At 42.9% G+C, this 24,067-nt stretch overlaps 1 protein-coding gene across 1 annotated transcript in view; it reads left to right on the top strand.

The window, feature by feature from the left end:
- Positions 1 to 1,666: 1,666 nt before the first annotated feature.
- Positions 1,667 to 24,067, top strand: part of LOC124795629 — a 255,729-nt gene continuing 233,328 nt past the window's right edge. Inside the window, exon 1 of the mRNA XM_047259700.1 lies at positions 1,667 to 1,787. Within this exon, the coding sequence (XP_047115656.1) occupies positions 1,667 to 1,787 (121 nt within the window). The remainder of the gene's footprint in view (positions 1,788 to 24,067) is intronic.

Raw genomic sequence — 24,067 nt, 5'->3', positions numbered from 1 at the left:
TGCTTCGTGTTTGGTACAAATATTAGTCATAGGACTCACCTTCAAAGCTCTATGGCAAGGAGTGGAGTCATCCTGAAAAATTCAATTGGAAACATCCCCAAACTGATCTGTAATGGTTGGCATAAGCTGCCTTTCAAGGATGCTTATGTAGGCATATGCATTGACAGTGCCATTGATGACGTCCAGACAACCTACTCCGTGACTGGAAACGCACCCCCAGACCATCTGTCCTTGTGGGTGTTTGACTGTATGTGTTATGCATGATGGCAAAAATTCTTCACCTCTTCTTCGACGCACGAGAACTTTTCCATCTGAGCCATGCAAATTAAATTTGGACTCGTCTGAAAAGACTACTTTGTTCCACATGTCTACTGTCCATGTCGCATGTATTTTGCCCATTGTAGTCGCTGTTGTCATATTATCTTGGTCAATAAAGATTGCCTTCTAGGACGACGGGCTGAGAGTCCAGCCTCCAGTAGTCTATTTCTTACAGTTCTACTGGGTACTGAGATGTCGCACATTTCTTCCCAGTCTCGCTTTATTTCAGTTGATGACAGGCGACGATCGTTCAGTGAAAGCCTTTTCAATACCTTGCCCTGTTTGGCAGTAGACGCCCTTTCTGATCTCTTCCTTCCTCATTATCAACATTTCCTTTTTCTCTGTATTTTTTCAGTAACCTCGAAATCGTAGACTGATTAAATCCTGTCTTAGAGGGTATCTCTCTGATGTTGAGACCAACAGACGAATAAGCAAGGATAGCAGCTTTCTTTTCTGGTGTTAGTTCAACTGGCCTGCCCATCTTCTCACTGCAAAGTCTCAACTCTAAATGGCAGTATAAACACTGGTTTCAATGTAAAACCAAATGACCCAACAAAGAGTTGTCTATTGTTGGAAAACATGCCTGAAGAAGTCAGAGTATTAAGACAAGAATATGCCAACGAAGTTCAACAACAATGGGACTGGTATAACCTGAAGCAAACTGCTGCAAAAGACAAAAAATTCATGGTGATGCAATAAATATTTCCACCACTGTAAACTGAAAGTGCTGCTCTGAGATGAAGAGGTGGGCACAGGAGAGGAATTCGTAGTGTGTCGCATCAAACTAGTCAGAAGACTACTGATAAAAAAAAGAGAGAGAGAAAGAGGGATGAGGGGTAGACTCCTTCACTGCTGCAGCCTTCTGTGCGAACTCCAATGCACGCCATGCAGCGAGTCACAGTAGGTTCAGACCCCTCTATACAATCTGATCAAAATTACTTCACGATAGACCACTAAGAAGGGATTAATGGTGTGACGCTCGCAAGGAAGGCACGCAGCATCTTCAGTTAATCCCACAAGACCATTAGCCGAAGCAACCACCCACCGTTGCGAAATCTTCACCCCAAAATCTACAGCACTTCCCGCTTGCTGCAGTTTCATACGATATGCGGATATTTTCGGAATATAGACTGCTTCATATAGATTAGATTCTTTTGTCAATTAATGATTAAGTTATAAATATCGTTTTTTGCCCTGACATACTTCATATTGCAGTCGTTTGCAAAGGCAGCCGGTATATCCAACGGTTATTCCTGTGGCGCTCGCCAATAGGTTTGCGGGGAGTGGAAGTTGCAAAGTGACGCCAAGTTGTGACACGCGGCCCCCACTGTTGCAGGAGAGCGCCGCTATGCCGACTCCACCGCCGCCGCCGCCGCCGCCGGGGGCGGGATCCGGCCCGGGGCTTGGGGCGTCTTCCTGCCGGCGGATGTTGCTGCTCGCCGCCGTCCTCTTGGCAACACTGTGTCCAGGTGAGTGGCCTCCAAACGGCTTAGTTACGTAGTTAGTTGCATGATCCGAAGATCACATTCCCGATACATGTTAACGTGTGGAATTATTACCGGAACAGAGTAAAACATGCACTCTGTGAAAAATTATTTACATGGCTACAAGCCGGGGTGTATAGGATGAATCTGCTGCCCCTGCCAGTGTCGTTTTATGCAACCCGCAATTCCAAATCTGATGAGTCCTCCGGGCAGTGTGAGCGTAGTCGAAGAAACTTTTCAGTTCCTGACTTCCCGTCCAGGGCTGTGCTGCACATCTTCGAAGCCTTATGTGCCTGTCGCCTCTAGGTGCTTCAGCTCAGCGGGAAGGCTGTCTTGGCCACAGGTGAATCGTGCCTTGAAAACAAGTCTACGAGTTGTGGTGACTAATAGCGGCATACAAATACTGATCAGTGCAGAACCTGTGTCCCAGTCTGCCATCTTGTTTCCTTATCGCCAGGACCTCAAGAAACGGGAGGGCGCCAACTGTATGGTAAACTGTATATTGGAGTGTAGCCAGGTGAAGTGATTCATTTAAGCCATCCCTTCCACGCGGTCAAACGACTAACGTGTCATCCACGTAACGGTAGGGACAAATTATTTGGGCTTCCTCCAGTTCCTCCTCCTCGATATCTTCCATGACTGAATTCGCAACAACCGTTGACAGACGATGCCCTATAGCGACACCGTCCGTCTGTTCATAATTATTTCCATCGAACAAGAAGTAAATTGAAGTGGGCACAAACTCGAAGAGTCTCGTCTCCGTTAGTCTCGATGGTTTATCAGTTCCATGGAGTCCTTTAATGGCGCCCTGGAGAAGAATGACACTACGGTGGAACTCACTAACAGGTCACTACATCGACATCTACATCTACATGGCTACTCTGCAACTCACACTTATGTGCTTCGCAGAGGTTTCACAGAACCACTTTCGGACTATTTCTTGACTGTTCTACGCCTAAACAGACCATAGGAAAAATGAAGGGTCACATACCACAGTTCTCCAACAACAAACTGGCTGTTTCAATATATTCAACTCTAAGGTTCCACTACAGAAAAGAAAATCAGTTAGGATATTGAGGATAGTACAAACATATATTCAGTATTATTTATTTGCTTTTCAAACAAATCACGCACTTTACAGGCCAGAAAAATTATGGTCCTTACAGGTAAGTGCAATAAAAATTGAACAAAACCATCTCAACACACTTATTACCGATAAAACAGTCATGTTTTATTAATGTAGGGAATATTTTGTGTTCTATTTATTAAGGGACCATTTTAAGAAGAAATTTACTGATTCTCACTGATCTTCTGGTATTCCGTCATCACTGGAATCTTCATGACTCTGTGTAGTAGTTGGTAAAAATCGTGATTAATAGAGGGAACGAAGCAGAGGATGGACTTTACTTGTTTCTTATCTACACTCACAAGAGGTTTTTCCCTGGGATAATTGAGGTACTGGGCAGTGTCGCGAAGCTCAGCTGTCTGAACCTTTATTCATTAAGTGAAACTCACTTCATAGTGTTTCACTTCATTCATCATCACTGTATTCTGTGCGTGTGCGCGCGAGCGCTTGTGTGTGTGTTTTATCTTCTCTGGTTGTAGCGCATCTCATGCTTATCCAAGCTATAGATTGCCCCTCAACTTTTACCTGTTTCTTGAAACTGATGTTAAACTGACAGAGCTAAAAACATTATCACTGTTCATTTCCACCATATCCAGCCTTTAGTTTTTACCTCCGAATGTTTCGACTATTTTCAGGATTTCATGTGGAGTTTAATGTGTTTCTTGCATTTCAGATTGCCCTCAGAATGATTGAAATCGTTATAACTAGGCAGATAAATGAGGCGCGTGATTCATCTCTTTGATGTGCTGGGCAGGTTCTTGAACTGTTTGCATTAGAATAATACAAGTCTGATACATCTAATTTGGGCATGGTATTTCATTTTCAGAATTACCATTTAGAAGAAATTTTACTATATGTTGAACAAAAGAGAGAGAAACTACTATACTCGCCACTGCCTGGACACAACCTCGAAGAAATATTGGGTGCCCATCTCAAGAGAGCGTCAACGCTTCGCCCACTTCATGGGACTGGGCTAACGCTGTCGCATGGGCACAAGAACAGAGCGCTTGAGGAAAGTATACAACTAAACAGACCTCTAATTATGAAAGTTTTGAAGCAGGACATAAAACCACGCTAGAACTACCTAAGCGAACTGCAGTCGAAGTTTTCAAAACTCATCAAAAGATATTTCCGAGGGCAGAGCCGTATGACATTATCTTCCACAAAAGTAAATGGTAAATCTAGTAATTACGCTGCGTGCGTACGAAGCAGAAATCATCAGGAACCATCAGTAGAACTTACGACATGACTTGTGCGGACACCCGAGAATTCTACAGGTTAGAAATACGCCGGGAAAAGTATCACCGCATTGCCAAAAAAAAAAAAAAAGTTCAAATGGCTCTGAGCACTATGGGACTTAACATCGGAGGTCATCAGTCCCCTAGAACTTAGAACTGCTTAAACCTAACTAACCTAACGACAGCACAGACATCCATGCCCGAAGCAGTATTCGAACCTGCGACCGTAGTGGTCGCGCGGTTCCAGACTGAAGCGCCTAGAACCGCTCGGCCACTCCGGCCGGCATCGATTTGTAGTTTCGATTATTGCACATGGTTCTACATTACGGGTTTCCTTAAAGTTTACACGTAGGTACCCAAGATTTCGAATTTCTCGCATCATGTTACATTGTAGAAAGCTTTTTCTAAGTCGAAAAAACCTGTGACGGTGTTTTATTTACTTTCCGTGTCACTCCACTGATTCTCGCTACATTTAGACTGAGCCTTTGCCTTTCCCTCTTCAGATTTCTAGCCTCCCTACCACGTTCAAATACCTGACATTCTACTATCAGACTCGTAGTAAGTTATCTTTAGTTCGTTATGCAGTTTCTTTTTTATGGTCATTTCCTCCTTGACGGTTTCCCCATAGAAATTAGAATGGGAAGTTATCCGGAATACTTTTTTGCCAGAGGAACAACATTGTGACATTTTTTAATTACAGGCAACGTGTACTGTGGATACACACCATGCCCATTAACTACAGTGGTTTCCATTGCCTTCTGCCTCCTCATGCCATTGATAGTTTTGTTATAGGGGCAGTTTTTCACAACAAGGGCAACAGATTGTCCTGAAACTCTGTCCGCTCCTCCTCTTTCTTTGACAAGCTGTTGGCAGAACCAGGTGGACTCCTCATTCAAGAGCCTTCAGCCGCGCGCTGATCAAAGCCTACATGCCGAGCTACCAATTATTAGTTCTGATTGTGGTTCGCGCTTTCATTCTATCGAAATTCGCGTATTGCATGTGAACTTGCTTACACTCTTTGGCCTTAGACCGTTACCGTCCATGTGAGCGTAGGATGTTAGATGTTATTGACTTCAATATTTCATGTTTCGATTCGACGGTCCATTGCCAGCACCTTCGTGGAGTGTTAAATTGTCGTGGCATGCAACGTGAATAAAAAGTTTTTCCGATACACCGGATATTTTTTTTTTTTTTTTGTGTGCGTCATGAGTGATGGTTCATCATATCGTCCTCTTGCAGTCCAGATTTGCACTTATTATTGTTTCGCCTAATTGTCTTCGGCGATCTTCCCTCGTTATATTCAAGCGCTGTCGTTTTGGTTTCTTGTCCACATATTGTAATTCCAGTGGGTAGAGCCCACATTTTGTATGGCAGTGTCGAGCACGTGTTTTCCAATCTGGATTTTGTAGTTAAAGATTCTTTCTATCGGAGAGCGGACTACTCATGTGCATGCTTACGATTCTCGATAAATCGACCTTATAGGAATCAGTGTGTTTTACTTCGTGGTGTGGCTTTGTCCTTCCCTCGTGTTCCGGTAGGTTCCCTCTTTAATTGCATGGTACAAATTGCACGGGTATATATAATCCCCGTTTACATGATAATCGTTCCCTGATACAGATTTTATTGAAACAATCGGGTTTTGCTAGGTGTGACGAATTTTTTATGCCTCCATCCTTTGTGTAATTGATGACCGGGATGAATCGACCCAATTACTTGTATTAACTTCCAAAGCATAAAATTCCACCATTCCTACTCTTCCTTTAATTCATTAGACAAATACTTCCTTGTATAAGGACCTTAGAGGACTTATGTTTGTTCGTGATGTAATGAATCTTCTCGATGTGGAGAGGGAATTTTATGCAACAAATTTTCAATTGCTGGAACTGATTCATAGTTCATTCACCTTTTTGACGGTTTCCACTCCTAGTTGTGGATCGTGTGTTAAAGTATTATGAAATTACATTCCAAAAGAGACCTCGCTGATAATAAGCGTATTCAAGTAATATATTGCTAATTAGTGAGAGAAATGAAAACATACGGTCGTAGAAAATCCCAAGCGTTCTGACCATTATATGACTTAATATCTTTATCGCCAAATTAACTAGGGCTTACTCATTCATTTAATGTTGGTTCGATAAGACCCTCGCACATCAGGTAAGCGAAGATATTGTACATAAAAGTAAAAGAAAAAAGAAACGTTTTATCACGATTGCCTCTGGAGCCTCGGTAATCAGACAAAATCCGTCAGCAAGGCAATTAAACGTTAACAGAAGTAGTACCCAATCTTTGTGACCGACAGGATATGTTAAAACAAGTGCTAGGAAATAAGTAATTTTCACTTGATGTGTCACTGCCAAATAAAACAGCTCGATGAAGCTTAGAACATAGACAGGACTTTTACAGTATGTCACAGAAGGTAACTGAAAGAAGTATGCAATGAGACGAACGGAAGTAACACTTTCATTTAAAGACAACAAAACAGAGATCACGGCGATTTCTGATTGTACCCTGTACGTTACAAAATATGATTCTCAATAGGGCGTGTAATCACGTGGGCAGCAATGCATGCTCTTAAACGTGATCCCATGCCCCACATGGTTCGTAAGGGGTTACTTTCTGTACTGTACTGTGGCAGTCCTATATATGTTCCAAGTTTCTTCGAGCTACGTTACTTGGTAGTGACCCATCATGAGAAAGTTACTTTCCACCTTAAGATTTGCGCACCAATAAACTTCTTTACTCGATCTATCGAAGTATTTTTCTAGTGGTTTTCTTAGTTACCTTCGTTGTACCTATCAAGCAGGAAGAAAGCATCCGCCTTATCGAAATTTATAAAAAAACCTGCGCTTTTGCTGGATTCAAAAGAGAAGCCATCAAAATCGAGACAATATCAGATAAGTGCATAAGGAAATGAGAGTGATTCTTCAGCAGTCAGTCTCAACTTTGAAATGGAAAATGTCAGTTCTGTTGGAGTCAGATAGCAAATAGAACCGAATGTATGATGGAGAACAAAAGCGGGATCGCAGGATCCGGTATGCAGATTCTGTATATGCACATACTTACGATTTCAGCTTCGAAATGTAACTGAATTCTTTTGCACTGAAGGACATCCTTCGAGGTCACAGGGATATTAATGTTTCAAATGAAACATATTTGGCTTTTAATATTTTAAAATCAAATAACTTTATCGCAAAGAGGATAGACACCGAAAATTAGGAACTGTAAAAAAAAAAAAAAAAATAAAAATAAAAATAAATGCCCGCTACTACAGAAAAGGGAGTTTCTATTATTATCAGCTATGAAACTTCCTGGCAGATTAAAACTGTGTGCCTGACCGAGACTCGAACTCGGGACCTTTGCCTTTCGCCTGTGTTGTCCGCGAAAGGCAAAGGTCCCGAGTTCGAGTCTCGGTCGGGCACACAGTTTTAATCTGCCAGGAAGTTTCATATCAGCGCACACTCCGCTGCAGAGTGAAAATCTCATTCTGGATTATCAGCTGTGTTGTAAATTACTTGCAAAACATTTTTAATGAGTGTGCAGCAATGATTCTGGCTTTAGACAAGCCTACAGACACCATAGATCCACTTCAACTTGTTGTGTTATGTATCAGATGACTCCGAGGTGAAAGAAGAACTGTTAGATCTGGTTACATTGAAGGATTCTACTCGAGAGTGTGACATTAAACAACCCGTAGATAGGCCTTTAGTGAGAACTTCAGTGCGTACAGGGAATATTGCCAGTGTTGCTACCGATGGGGCACTATGTATGATAGCTAAGTAACAAGTGCTTGAAGGCTTTTAAAAATGCTCTGACGACATGCCCTAATTTCACGCCTGTCGAAGGATGGGAATATTTAGTATCAAATGATTTTCGGTATACACATGTTATGCAGGTAGTATTAAAAACTGTTTCTTCCTTAATTTTAACTATACAATGTGCGGCTCGCTTATAATCAGTTTGTGGCGCCCAAAGGTTAAAGGCTACCCCTGTTCTACACCATAGGTTCTTAACCTTCCTCAGTTCAACATCCCCTCCCTACTTTTAAATGGTGAGTACCTCCTCTCCTCTGCACACTCCCGTTCTCGTGAAAAAGCATTTTCCCAAATGAAGCTTAGTATAGTCGATTTATAGACGAAGGGATAAATCCCCATTGGAAGTCTTCATTGGAATATAGGTGGCACTTCTTTTACCCAACTATTTTCAAAAATGTGCTTTCAGGATAGCCGGCCGGAGTGGCCGATCGGTTCTAGGCGCTACAGTCTGGAACCGCGTGACCGCTACGGTCGCAGGTTCGAATCCTGCCTCGGGCATGGATATGTGTGATGTCCTTAGGTTAGTTAGGTTTAAGTAGTTCTAAGTTCTAGGGGACTGATGACCTTAGAAGTTAAGTCCCATAGTGCTCAGAGCCATTTGAACCACTTTTTGCTTTCAGGATACATGTCATTAAGTAGATTACACAGACTTTCGCCGTGCTCCACCGAATACAGACTCAAAATATCACGCAGTCTCGTTACTGATGCAGCTTCCAATACCAGTGCTTCACTACTGTTAAAGGGACGGTCAACGGTATTCAGCTGTCGGAGTTTCACCGCACTTCGGGCTCGTCCATTTAATGAGCACGTACAGATGCAAAGAGGAAAAAACTGTTGAAATTACAGCGGCTTCGGAAAGTTAAAGTACTGATTTTAGTAAATATTTTAAAAATTTTTTGGTACTTACACGCCTTAATATTATTCTAGTGTCGTATGTAAAATAACTCTGGAAAGAAATATATATCAACCAATGGTGTTGGTTTCAAGTATCACACTGATATACGGTAAATATATTCACGTATATTTTTGTCTGTTAATAGCCTGAAAACAATCAACGAAGCAAGCACAGAAAGTCCTCTGCAGCACACCATCGCCAGTGCTGCTTCTTATTTACATCGCACTCTTACCGCCCCCTTTTCGTTCAACCACCCTCTCAATAAGGGGAAACGCGCCAAAGGGGGTCATAGGTTGCGAATCAGTGTCAATACGAATGGACCATCATCTCTTCCATTCCCATCAAAATACCAAGCGATCTTTGCTTCTTTACATTGTGGCCACGTGCATACAACCTAGTTATAAAAAGTGATCAATAAATAATGTAATAATTCAAATCACCCTCAAACAGGGATGGAAACATAGAGGGGAGGGACGGGGGTATGGGGATCTGCTTCTGTGTGGCACCCTCCATGTTGGCAACACTTCAGGACAATTCACACTAAGTGGGATTTGCCCTGCAAAAGCAGTAACGAGGGGCTATCTAGAGTTCTGTCTCGCATTTCTTGTGGACGAAACGAAATGTTCCACGAAAGAGCCACGAAAAGGGTGAATCGTCACTTTAGGTGAGAAGCATTGACAGCACGCTCTGCTCCTACATCTATGTGACCTCTCAAGATGATGCTATATTTGAAAAGAAAATGCATGTACAGAATTTTCATACCTGATCCTACTATTCCGCTTTTGTTCTCCATCATGTAATCGGTTCTACTTCAATCCAACAGAGTTAACATTTTTAATTTGAAAGTTGAGACTGTATGCTGAAGAATCACGCTCATTTTCTTAAACGCTTACCTGCTTTGTACACGATTTTTGTGGCCTTTCTTTGACTCCTACAACACCGAACAATTTTTGTACATTTGGTTGAGGCGGTAACTGAGAAGTTACCTAGAAAAAACAGAAGAAATTCTTCAATAGATCAACGAAAGAAGTGCCCCCGGCGCGCAGATCTTTAGATGGAAAGTAGCTTTCCCATCATGTGTCACTGGCAGGCAACATAGCTCGATGAAACTTGGACTTCACATAGAATTGCTACACCATAGTACAGAAAGTAACTGAAAGAAATACGCAATGAGACGGACTGAAATGACACTTTTTGTTCCGGCCTAACATCGAACACCGGCACGTCGGCATGGAACGTAACAGCAGAGAAGGCTTTAAGACGACGTCAGCCAACAGTACGGTGACTAGGACCGCACCACGATGGGAGCGGCCTCTGTCCGAATAGAACATAAGCGCCACGCCAGCTAGCCTCGACCGCACTAGAAGAGCCGCACTAGCAGAGCCACACGAGAAGACGAGCCATCATCTTAGCTGTTTAGCTGAGACTCGTGCCTTATGTTAAGTGCTTGCAATGAAATTATATATAACGCAGGACATTGATTATTTGCACGTCTCCAAATGCTTACGACACTAGAACTGCAAGTTAAGTATTCTCAATTCAGTTTCTGAAATAAATTCCATTTATTTGATTTGCTTGTATGTTGTCTTGTCCCACTACCCAGTGTAGCTTTCGACCGTCCTTCTCTGGCGCTGACCTTCTCCTTCACCTCACTTATCTCATCTCATCTCATCTCCTCTCCAAACAGCACAACTTCCATCGCTCCGCCATCTTCCTCTCCCTCGATCTTGAACGTTCTTACCACCGTGTATGGCATTCTGGTCTCCTCTTCAAGCTCCAAACCTTCGCCCTTCCTATCAACTACGTCCGTCTGATCGGGTCCTTTTTTCCCAACGTCCTCCCTATTTCATCATCCATAACACGGATTCCTACACCTTCTACCCCTCCCCCGGTGTGCCCCAAGGTTCCGTCCTCTCCCCCCCTTCTGTACCTTTTGTATACGGCGGACATGCCGCAGCCTTCACCCCCTGCCCACCTTCTCCAGTACGCCTATAACACCGCCTTCCTTGCACTCGCCCCCACCCTCCAACGCTCCCAACAGATTCTCCAATCCCATCTTGACCGGTTCACCACTTGGTGTAACCGGTGGTTGCCCAAGGTCAATCCTTCCAAGACCTAGCGATCATTGTAGCCAAAACCACCCCCTCCTTCCATCTCCTCGACTTCTGTATCACCATTTATGGCCGTCCTATCACCCTCACCCCCAACCTCAATACCTTGGTGTCACCCTTGAGCGTCGCCTCTCCTGGACCCCCCATCACTGGAGAATCCAAGCCAAGGCACACTCCCGACTCCTTCTCTTCAAGCTCCTTTCTGCCCCCAGATGGGGTCTGGACCCCTCCACCATCCTCCCCATCTATAAATCCCTCATCCGCCCTATCCTCTGCTATGCCTACCCCACCTGGGCCTCCGCCCCTCCTACCTTTTACAAATTCATTCAAATCCTAGAACACCATGCACTCCGCCTCGCCTATTGTATCCCACACAGATCCTGTATGACCTCTTTCCATTCCCCCACCTCCTCCTTTTCCTCGAACAGATACGGATCCTCTACACCTCCTTTAAACTTGACCCCCCTCACCTGCTTGTCACTCCCATCCTCTCCCACCACTGTCCGCTGCTGCACCTGTATTCCCACATCCCACCTGCTCTCCATCTCTCCACTCTCCATACCCTCGCCCAAGGTGGCTTCCGCCAACTCCCCCTCCCTGATGATGGCCTCATCCCCTCCATCTACCCCTCCTAGCAACTCTGATCCTCCCCTTCCACCCCCTGTGTCTTTTTCCCAGGGCACCCTCTCTCCCTTCTCCCTTCTCCCTTCTCCCTTCCTCCCTCCCTTCTCTCCCCCAGGCTTCCCCTACCCCCCTACATTATTTCCTCCCCCTCCCGTCCCCTCTGCCACTGGCATCTCCACCCTCCCCTCTCCCTACTCCCCTTCCTTTTCCCCTTTGGCAGGTCCCTGGACTCGTACACGACCAGTGAACATTCGTGCACTGGAGATCATCGCCATCGGTTTTTTGTGTGCCATTGTGTTAGTGCCTTAGTGTTTCACGATCCGTGCTCCTCATTCACGTGTGTCGGTTCTGTCACCTGTGTTTGTGTATCAGTGCTGAACCTTCTTTTTTATTTCGCTACATCTGTGAACGGCTCGATGTGTTTTTACTCTGTACTGTTTGTTATCATTCATTTTGTTTTTTTACTTTCCTCTATCTTCATTTGTACTAATCGTCATGTCTGTGGCCGAAGAGCGGCGTAGTTTTGCTGCTGCCGTGTCCTGCTATCCGAGAAAACAGCTTCCTAGGCACCCTATATTACACGAGTGGGCAGGGTCCCACACTTTTGATCAAAGACAATAATCACGCTGAAGACTCCACAATTCATGGTGACCCTCTGGACATTACAAAAGGCGTAACAGGGTTCCCGGTAGTGTGTGCGATCACCAAGGACATCAGTGCACGCTGTGCAACATGCTCGCATGCTGGCCAAAAGATTGGTAAAGAGTTCTCGTCTTGGGACGTTTCATTCCTCCATCAGCGCTGCTCACAAGTGCTGGATGACCATTGGGGCATGTGGACGTGCTGTAATGGATTTAAGTAGCGAAACGGGAAGGCCAGTCCATTCGCCGACTACCCTCTCTCCACCACCGTTGTTCGATGCGGTCGCCCATTGCCGTCCATAAAAATGAAGTCAGCCCGAAGGCACTCCTGAAAAGACGATCGTCGTGAATATGTGGAGTGTCATAGAAACTTTGTCCGGTAAATGTCCCGTGTTCAAAGATTTATAGGTCAGTACGACCATGTGACATCATGCCTCACAAACCATAATACCTCGAGCAACAAAATGATAATGCTCCACAATGTTTCATCTCACTTCTCACCACGTGAGGGTATGTAATTCACCCAGGATCATTATCGAACACGATCTTTTCCGTGGTTCCGGTGTTGTGGTCTGGAAAGCATAATGTTGCATACACGTAATGACTTCCAAATATTTGAACACGGTATATTCACCGATTACCGTCATTGTAACACTGTACTCCTCCACTATGAGCATCTTTTCAGGGAAAAAGGATATTCGGCGAATGGACTGGTCTCCCCGTTCTACCGCATTGAATCCCACCGAGCATGTGTGAGATGAGTTGGGGAAGCTTACTGCACCACGTGCATATGAACCAATGACGATCCAGCCGTTGTCAACAGTGCTGGTTGAGGAATGGAATGCCCTACCACAAGAACTCCTTACCAACCTCGTGCCCAGCATTTAAGTACTTTGCAGAGCATACACTGCTGCCATAGGTTATCACACACGCTGTTGAGAATCATGTTCCGCCTTGTCTAACGAACAGGCGAGCATCAGAAATAACGGCGACTTCTGTGTAATTGTTGTCTTAAATGAAATTGTTGTTTCTGTTCGTTCCATTAGGTATTTCTTTCATGTACCTTCTGCACTATTTTGTAGCAGTTCTATGTGTGGTCCAAGTTTCATCGAACTGTGACACATCTAAAGTTACTTCCGATCTTAAGTTTTACGCACCAATGCAAGCACAAAAGTGCTCACGAAAAGACAGGAGTATAGTATATAAGTCACATAAGAATGAAACAAATAGAAAGAGCAGGAAGGCTAATGCAAAATGGCTATACAAATACGAGGAGGTAGAAAAAGAAATTACTATCAAGAACAGTCTTGATCACAAATTATTTACTACGGTGACCGGTTTCGACCACTACTGCGGTCATCTTCAGACCAATCAGTAAGGACCTCCTTCTGCTGGAGTAGTGATTCTCCAGCAGAAGGAGGTCCTTACTCATTGGTCTGAAGATGACCACAGTAGTGGTCGAAACCGGTCACCGTAATAAATAAATTGTGATCAAGAGTGTTTTTGATAGTAAATATTTGTAACACTTTGATCACTATTCACTCCCACAATGTAATAAAACGTAAGAAAAAGAAATGTTCGCCGGAAAGTCTGATTCAACATTCAGAAAAAACTAAACAACAGCCTATGAAATTAAAAGCAAAGGTCTCAACAGTAAGAGCGTAAGAGTAACACCATTGTTAAACGCAGAGGACAGAGCGGGTAGGTGGAATCATGCGTCTCCACGACACAGGGGAAATATCTGATGATGTGACAGGTGAAAAGATTTGAATCGATATGGAAGGCGTTAAGGATCCAGTATTAGGCACTGAGTTTAATAAATCTTTCGAAGGCTTGAAATCAAATAAGGTAGAAGTGATAGATAATTTTCCTTAGAGAGTTCTAAAATCATCGGAGGACGTGGCAACTGAAATACTATTCAAGAAAGAATTTAGAATCCGCGAGACTGGAAGCGTACCATCAGACTTTCGTAAAATATCATTCACACAACCCCGGAGACAACAAGGAGTGACAAACGCGAGAACTTTCGCACAATCAGCTTAACATCTGATTCATCCAAGATGCTGACATGATCTAAATACAAAAGAATGGATAAGAAAATTGTCGACATTTTAATTACCATTAGTCTAGTTTTACGTAAGGTAAAGATACCAGTGCCAGTTATGACGTTGTGCTTGACGTTAGAAGCAAGGCGTCAGAAAAATAAAGACACATTCGTAGGATTTCTCGGCTATTAAAAAAAACAAAAAAACAAAAAAAAAGAGTGAGAGATAGAGAGAGAGATCAGTGCTCATACGGAAAGATATAGGTGCTCATTTTTCATGCGTGCTATTTGTTAGTGTAACTGTAGAGATACAATCTAAAAGTCGATCTGTGAACCCGCTGTCAAGCACTTAGACCAGAATTACGGAGAAGAGATGTAGATGCTTTCCGTTTGATCAACACATATGAGAAAGGCCTATTACTGTTCTCCTCCATCTCCGCTATAAATCTCATGTTAGGATGTATACCTTTGACACCATCGATGAACTGCTGAATCCCTCACTACCGTGCAGAAAAATTAAAAATGTAGCGTCAACATATCTGAATAAGCTGTAACCCTACGCTATCGCGCACGATACTTATTAAAGCCTGTACTATGGTAAGTTGACGGGCTTCACCTTATAAGAAAGGATTTTGATATATATGTTGACCGCGTGTACCTGAATGGAGGCAAAATCAGACTTTCACCTACTCAGTAACAACAATAATACGTCAAGCAAGCCTGAAGTGCAACTACACGTTATGACGGACAAGAAACAACACATCAGATGCTACCAATTTGTTAATAAAACGGTCGCCAGTCTAATTAGGCATTAATTGAGTTTCTTCCCTGTACAAGTTGAAGTACGTGTATGCATAACAACACGTAATAACACTGCATAATATGGTAAATTTTAGAACCAGAAAATCTACTGAACTAATAATTTCACTTTCTGTACTAATACCGACAAGCCATAAATACACAACAATACACAATAATGTTTACTACAAACTTCGTGCTGTCTATGGATCTGATTAAAATCGGGCATAGGTTACCCTAGAAATAGCACTTTCGAAACACACATGCAATGTCAATTTTGAAAAAGGTAAAACACTAATAAATTTTGGTTTTATATTGACTTTAACTTTGCTGTCAAATCAGTTCAGTACACTTTAGAATTTAAATGAATAGAAAAGAAAAGGGGGGGGGCCTGAAACTGTTATGATCACTGTACTGAAATTTTTGATTATCGAAATCGTTAAGCACTCAAGATTTCCAATATATGAGTTACTACTCTTTTTGTCTTATTTCTTGCTCATTTAACTACGATTATTTTTGTCTCAAATTAATTAGCCTTCATTACTAAACCAATTTCAACATTATCTTCCAACTTTGTCAGACCTATATTATTTACCTATATATTCATTAACAACAAAGTTCTTTAAACATCATTCTAACATAGATAGGTCTGCAGGTAATTATTATTAACATAAACTTTAAATCTTCATCTCGGGACACTCGGATTGCACAACATGTGGAAAGGACCCTGTCTAGGTTAGTGATGAGGATAATTAAATGATAGGACAGTTCTGGTAAAAGATAAGTTGTTATTGAACAGTAAGGAACAAAAGTAACACTGATCCACACGAATACAGTACTAAAAGTTTCAACCTGTTCGTATCGATGCGGCGGTTGGCGGGCGGCGAGATGGCGAGGCGCAGAGCACACATACAATCACAGCTATGGCTCTTGACGTATCGGCACTTTACTTCTTCATAGCGTCGCAATATTTTTCCATTTAGTGCCTGTGGAATTTTGCCATGCTGTATAGTCGTCGGAAACGGCGCATCCGAGGCTCAATGAAACTACGTCTTCCAGGAGAGCCTCCTCGATCCAGAGCGTGTTTCTCAGACCGATGCCCAACTCCGACTACTACTGCTGAGCCCGTTATGCCGTACAGTGCCCGTGTGCATTTTCCCGCGCTCGCCTACCATCCACCTTTTACCGCTCCCCTACAGACAGGGTATTCACCCGAGGTTTTGCATTCTACATATCCTAATACATTGCCTACGTATGGACCAGGCGCACAATTACAACTTTAATATCTTACAACAGTTTCAACATTTCTTGCATTTCAATTTCGTTATAATATTGCTTGCAATTTGACATAAACATTAATATTTACATCGAAAATTGTTTATAGTTTCCTCAACACAATGACATGAAACAAAAAAGAAATGAAATCAGAACATCGATTATACTAATTTATCGAAAAACAGAAGCAAAATTTATTATATGTACAATAGTATAACGTTGTTGTTGCTACAAAGCAGGCTGGACGGAGGACAGCATTGTTCAACACTCGTTCATCGAAATCCTCCATTAAGAAACTAGCTATGGTTGGTGACAGTAATGTACACTATACAAAAAATATTTGGGCGTCAGGTTGTGTTGAAACAGTTTTAATACATAAGGGGTGAAATGTATCTCCTATCAATACTTCTGTAAAAAGCGAGACCGCATCGAAGCTAACCATGGTTTCACTTAGTGTATCTTCATCTGTTCTGTAACACAAACATTTGAGAGTTTTAATATGGTGACTACAGTGGATGAATATAGGTGCCAATAATTGAGATAGATACTTTGTGCCCTGTGTCTAGAGGAGACAATGGTATTCAGTATTGTTCTAAGTGATATGCCATCCCTGTGTGTTTCACGTAGACCATACAATCTGAGTGGCCTTGGTGACCCTGGCCTTAAATTTTTCACAAGTTCGTCAGAGGGGCCAGAGCTCTTGAGTAGTTCTTCTCTTTTCCTGCTAAGTGCCTATGTAGAACCAAATTTAAGAATCGGATAAATGCAATATTCCAATAATAGACACACTTCGTTAAGATGATCTGTTGCGTTGAGGAAATCGTAACATTCCCCTTGTCGGCCAGAGAAACAACCAACTTTCCATTTTTCTCCAGTAATTTCAGTCCTTGCTTCTCCACCCTGCTCCTAATCACGATGATGGAAGCAGTCATTGAAAAATTGGAATGTTATCGGAATTCGAGCTGGCGAGTTATACAACTTCTTATCCAAGCAACAAGTGTTCGGATATAAAATTTTATAAGGCAAGCTCCAGTGTTCCCTCACTATCGTTCCATCCGTTCATCTAACTGACAGCAGAAATAAAAGGAAGGTTCTGGAGTAGATAATACAGAGTGAGAGGATGTGATAAGATTTTATTCTCAGAGAAAGTGAAGGAGAATTACAGGACACATTGAATGGAGTGAACAGTCTGTGAACTGAAAGAGAAGTAGCGCAGGTGAGATTAGTGATAAACTTAACAGCAACATTTGCACCCACGTAGTAGACGAAGGAACTGTGCTGCCTTAACATCAAAATAACGAAAGTAGCTTGGCCCGCTAACAGTAACCACTGTACAGATATCTCACACGTAAGAACGGCATTCCTCGCCAAAAGAAAACTGCTTTTGGAAAAGATGCACCTTAAGCAGAGGAAAAAATTTCTGAAAACGTACGTCCGGAGAACAGCAGTGTATGGACTTCGACTGTGGACTGTGATAAAATCGGAGAAAAATCGAAACGTTTAGGATGTTAGTTAAGGATGCTGAATATCAAGTGGGCTGATTAAAGATGAGAAGGCTCCAAGCAGAATAGGCGGGGAAAGCAAAATATGGAAAACAGTGACTAGAAGAAGCAACCCGATGACGTAACATGTATTGAGACATCCTATGTTGTATAATTCGTTTTTATCGAAATGTACTAATCGTACAGCAATGACTGAGGTATCGTTAGAAAGGATTTTTAACCTGACTCTGACACTGCAAACATATTTTGCGCTAAAACTTACTATTTGTGGAAAGTTTTGATATAAAAGAGACTTTTAACTATCACAGGCAAAGGGACGTTATGGTAGCCCAGTTTCATACATATATTTTACGAAGCTAACTTATTAATCAAAAATAAGAGACTATCTTCGCATATTATTTTATTACAAACACCATTTTATTTGTTCTAAAGTACTTATTAACTGGATAATTTGTACACAGCATTGTAATATACAATAATCGTGACCATTGTGGTAGTTCGTTATCTCTGCCCGTCGTACAAGTTGACTTTCCTAAACGAATATACTTTCCGAAACGACAAACATATTCGTCATTGTCGCGCTGAATTGCGATTTACCTGTCGCTACCACTGCATAACGTGCTTACATAAAGTACGAGAGATTCGCCCATGACACTGTAATTCTGTCAGAGACAGCAAAAGGACCTGGAAGAGCTGCTGAACGGAATGGACAGTGTCTTGAAAAGAGAATATAAGACGAACATCAACAAAAGCAAAACGAGGTAATGGAATGTAGTCGAATTAAATAGGGTGATGCTGCGGGAATTAGATTAGACAGTAAGACACTTAAAGGAGTAGATGAATTTGCTATTTGGGGAGCAAAATAACTGATGATGGTCGAAGTAGAGAGGATATAAAATGCCGACTGGCAATAGCAAGGAAAGCGTGTTTGAAGAAAAGAAATTTGTTAACATCGAGTATAGATTTAAGTGTCAGGAAGTCGTTTCTGAAAGTAGTTGTATGGAGTGTAGCCATGTATGGAAGTGAAACGTGGACGATAAATAGTTTAGACAAGAAGAGAATAGAAACTTTCGAAATGTGATGCTACAGAAGACTGCTGAAGATTAGATGGGTAGATTACATAACTAATGAAGAGGTATGGAATAGAATTGCGGAGAAAAAAAATTGTGGCACAACTTGACTAGAAGAGGGGATCGGTTGGGACGGCATATTCTGAGGTATCAAGGGATCATCAATTTAGCATTGGAGGGCAGCGTGGAGGGTAAAAATCGTAGAGGGAGACCAAGAGATAAATACACTAAACAGATTCAGAAGAATGTAGGTTGCACTAGGTACTGGGAGATGAAGAAGTTTGCACTGGATACAGTAGTATGGAGAGCTGCATCAAGCCAGTTTCTGGACCACAACAACAAATACAAAATGGTTCAAACGGCTCTGAGCAGTATGGGACTTACCATCTGAGGTCATCAGTCCCCTAGAACTTAGAACTACTTAAACCTAACTAACCTAAGGACATCAAACTCATCCATGCCCGAGGCAGGATTCGCCTCGCGCGGGGCCAGACTGAAGCGCCTAGAACCGCCAACAAATACACTTACAGGTTATTGTGGTCTTAGCGATATAACAGGCAAGAAGCAAACAGTGCATTCTAACCTACACATTTCCAATTTATTTACTTCTTTGCATTTTGTATTCGTATTCCTCATTAAGCTTCTCTTGAGGAACAGGTAAATATAAATATTACGGTCGAAAGTTAGAAATCAAAAGCAATTACCCAGGATTATTTATATACAAGGATGTATCATAAATTCTGGATTATTATTTCACGTCGTTCGCTTCATTTTTAAAGATTTCTTCTCTTCATTCCCACAACTGCCACTATCCCAATTACTACACTTATTCCAAATATTGTAATTATTTAAAACTATAAAAGTGCGAAAGTTTGGCACAGTTTTCCTGGTCATGGAATAATCTTAATACTAGAAGGAACCGTAGAAGGTAAAAACTGTAAGGGAAGACGACGATCGGCATACAGACGAGAGTTTCCCAAAAAGCAATGTACCCCATTGTTTTTTTTGTTTTTTTTTCTCAGACGAAAACAATGCTGTGTATGCGAAACGTTTCGTATGTATTAACCGTATCTCCTCTGTGAGCGCGCCACGTTTCCGTCACTTCCGACAGATAGCGTAGCTGCAGAATGGTCTATGTTGTTGTAGTCTTCAGTCCTGAGACTGGTCTGATGCAGCTCTCCATGCTACTCTATCCTGTGCAAGCTTCTTCATCTCCCAGTACCTACTGCAACCTACATCCTTCTGAATCTGCTTAGTGTATTCATCTCTTGGTCTCCCTCTACGATTTTTACCCGCCACGCTGCCCTCTAATACCAAATTGGTGATCCCTTGATGCCTCAGAACATGTCCTACCAACCGATCCCTTCTTCTGGTCAAGCTGTGCCACAAACTTCTCTTCTCCCCAATCCTATTCAATACTTCCTCATTAGTTATGTGATCTACCCATCTAATCTTCAGCATTCTTCTGTAGCACCACATTTCGAAAGCTTCTATTCTCTTCTTGTCTAAACTATTTATCGTCCACTTTCATACATTGCTACACTCCATACAAATACTTTCAGAAATGACTTCCTGGCACTTAAATCTATACTCGATGTTAACAAATTTCTCCTCTTCAGAAACGCTTTCCTTGCCATTGCCAGTCTACGTTTTATATCCTCTCTACTTCGACCATCATCAGTTATTTTGCTCCCCAAATGGTTTCTGTACAAATTGTAAACAGCCTTTCGCTCCCTGTATTTTACCCCTGCCACCTTTAGAATTTGAAAGAGAGTATTCCAGTCAACATGGTCTATAGGTCTATAGGTAAGTGTATAATAACAATCCAGAATTTATCATACGTACCTATAGGTGATGTACGTTACAGGCAACACGCCGCCATTGAACTTCTTACTACAGAGAAAGAAGCTGTGGGGAATATTCACAAACGCTTGTGCGAAGTCTATAGAGCATTTGCTGTCGACAGAAGTATAGTTAGTAGCTAGACAAGGAGGGTGAGATCATCAGAAGGCGGTTCGGCGGAGCTCCATGATTTGCAGCGGTCGGGGAGACCATCCACGGCTGTCACACCTGACAACCCTGACCTAGCAACCTCAGACTTCTACTTGTTTGGGCCGTTACAGGAAGCCATTCGCGGAAGACATTTTGAGAACGATGGGGAGGTGATTCGCACAGTGAAGTACTGGCTCCGCCACCAGGACAAGGATTGGTACCGACAGGGCATACACGCCCTCGTTTGGCGCTGGAGGAAGGCCAAAGAACGGGTTGGAGATTACGTGGAAAAACAGGATGTGTAGATAAAACATCATTCTTTCGTGTGAGTAATTCTCATTATGTTCAATAAAGAGCTGTTGAAGAAAAAAATGTGGTGCATTACTTTCTGGGCAACCCCCGTACAATAAATAATCGAGGATGCTCAGTGCAGGTGCCATTCGCACATGAAGAAATGCCTTCACAAAAGAAGACGAAGTAAATATCCCAGAATTCGAATCGAGAACAGCTGCCAACATGAGTAACGTAGAAGTAAATACCCTCGGAGTAGTGAAGCAACTTAAATCACTTAATAAAGGCAAGTCTCCTGGTCCAGACTTTATACCATTTATGCTCCTTTCGGAGTATGCTGATGCATTATCTCCCTACTTAACAATCATATACAACCGTTCGCTCGACGAAAGATCCGTACCCAAAGACTGGAAAGTTGCACAGGTCACATCAATATTCAAGAATGGTAGTAAGAGTAATCCACTAAATTACAGGCCCGTATAGTTAACGTCGATATGCAGCAGGATTTTAGACCATATATTGTGTTCGAACATTATGAATTACCTCGAAGGAAACGGTCTATTGACACCTAGTGAACATGGGTTTAGAAAACATCGTTCCTGTGAAACACAACTAGCTCTTTGTTCACATGAAGTGCTGATAGCTATTGACAAGGGATTTTAGATCGATTCCGTATTCCTGGATTTCCGGAAGGCTTTGACACTGTACCACACAAGCGGCTCGTAGTAAAATTGCGTGCTTATGGAATATCGTCTCAGTTATGTGACTGGATTTGCGATTTCCTGTCACAGAGATCACAGTTCGTACTACTTGACGGAAAGTCATCAAGTAAAACAGAAATGATTCCAGGCGTTCCTCAAGGTAGTGTTATAGGCCCTTTTCTGCTCTTTACCTATATAAACGATTTGGGAGACAATCTGAGTAGCCGCCTTCGGTTGTTTGCAGATGACGCTGTCATCAGAAGATCAAAACAAACTGCAAAACGATTTAGAGAAAATATCTAAATGGTGCGAAAAGCGGCAGTTGACCCTAAATAACGAAAAGTGTGAGGTCATCCACGTGAGTGCTAACAGGAACTCGTTAAACTTCGGTCACACGATAAATCAGTCTAATCTAAAAGCCGTAAATTCAACTAAATACCTAGGTATTACTACTTACATTGGAAAGAACACATAGAAAATGTTGTGGGGAAGGCTAACGAAAGGTTGCGTTTTATTGGCAGGACACTCTAGAAAATGTAACAGACCTAGTAAGGATACTGCCTACACTGCGCTTGTCCGTCCTCTTTTAGAATACTGCTGCGCGGTGTGGGATCCTTACGAGGTAGGACTGACGGAGTGCATCGAAAAAGTTCAAAGAAAGGCAGCACGTTTTGTATTATCGCGAAATACGGGAGAGAGTGTCACAGAAATGATACAGGATTTCGGCTGGAAATCATTAAAAGAAAGGCGTTTTTCGTTGCGACGGAATCTTCTCACGAAATTCCAATCACCAACTTTCTCCTCCGAATGCGGAAATAATTTGTTGACACCGACCTACATAGGGCGGAACGATCACCACGATGAAATACGGAAAGATATAGGTGTTCATTCTTTCCGCGCGCTATATGAGATTGGAATAATAGAGAATTGTGAAGGTGGTTCGATGAACCCTCTGCCAAAGTCTTAAATGTGATTTGCAGAGTATCGATGTAGATGTAGAAGAACTGTCGCAGGAGAGGAAGAGTGAGAGCTAGAAATAAGAAGTAAACACAAATTGCAGAAGATTATTATGACATTAAATACACTTTTCCAGGCGGCCTCCACAGAAGGATCACCCGCTACGACGACCATTGCAAGTGAACCGGAAGTAGTATGACCTTCCGACTATTGCGGCGTCTAGACTGTTGGGTCACTGTAGAGGGTCCCCCTGAAGCCGTCACCGCTACCGCCCGGTCCCCTCTGCGATCAGAAAAAAGTGCTCACTCCCCGCATCGCCTTCGTCGACGTGCACGATGTATTCTCCTCGGGGAGGCAGTAAAACCGCGTGCTGTGGCGAGCCTAGAGAACGCAGTGGACAGTGAGCAGCCAGTCGCCGCCCTGGGACAGTGTCGGCGTTGGTGACCCCTGCCCGGTGGTCGGCGGCCGGCGTCGCCTCGGCGGACAGGCAGTCCATTATTCGCGGCGGTCCCCGGCGGAGCCAATCATACACGCTGCCTGCGTGTTGTCCGCGTATCGACCGCGGGCCGGGGCGGCGGCGTCCCTCCGGCCGGCGGGCGCGGACACTGGGTCCGAGGAGCGGCGCAGATTTCCCTGGGGGCGGCGCAAGCGGCGGCGTCCCCACAGCGCCGCCCTCACACCGACCACCGGCCGCCACCGCTGCTCGCGCCAGTTCTCGATCCCGGGACGACCGCCGTTTGCCGCCAACCACTTGTAACCTCCCCCTCACTTATCGACCTTAATGACAGTGAACAATTAAACCGCGTGCACCTAATGGAAATTTGGGAAAAGCAATCGTCACCGAAGTTAATTTGTCGGTAAAGAGGGAGGAAAGGGTTACATCTAAATGAAAGGAAAAATGCAAATGAAATTGGTAGAAATTAATTTTGAAAAGGAATAAAGTTAATAAAGAAAGTAAATGTGCGGTCGTTACGTTAACAATTAATTGGCGTTTATTAGATATTTGAGATTTGGGGAAAATTACGCTCGCCAGTCCTATGGACAACTACTATAATAACTGAAAATGAAATATTAATGCACATATAATTAGCACTAAAAGCGTGGCAACTGAAGGTTGACACGTGTTGTGTGAAAACTGAAAGTTTGTCAGAAGTAATAAATTTCGCTAGACTTTGACTTAATTTAGCA

This window comes from Schistocerca piceifrons, chromosome 4 (assembly GCF_021461385.2).
Source record: "Schistocerca piceifrons isolate TAMUIC-IGC-003096 chromosome 4, iqSchPice1.1, whole genome shotgun sequence".
NCBI classification, from domain to species: domain Eukaryota; kingdom Metazoa; phylum Arthropoda; class Insecta; order Orthoptera; family Acrididae; genus Schistocerca; species Schistocerca piceifrons.
This window is presented reverse-complemented; position numbering and strand designations above follow the sequence as displayed.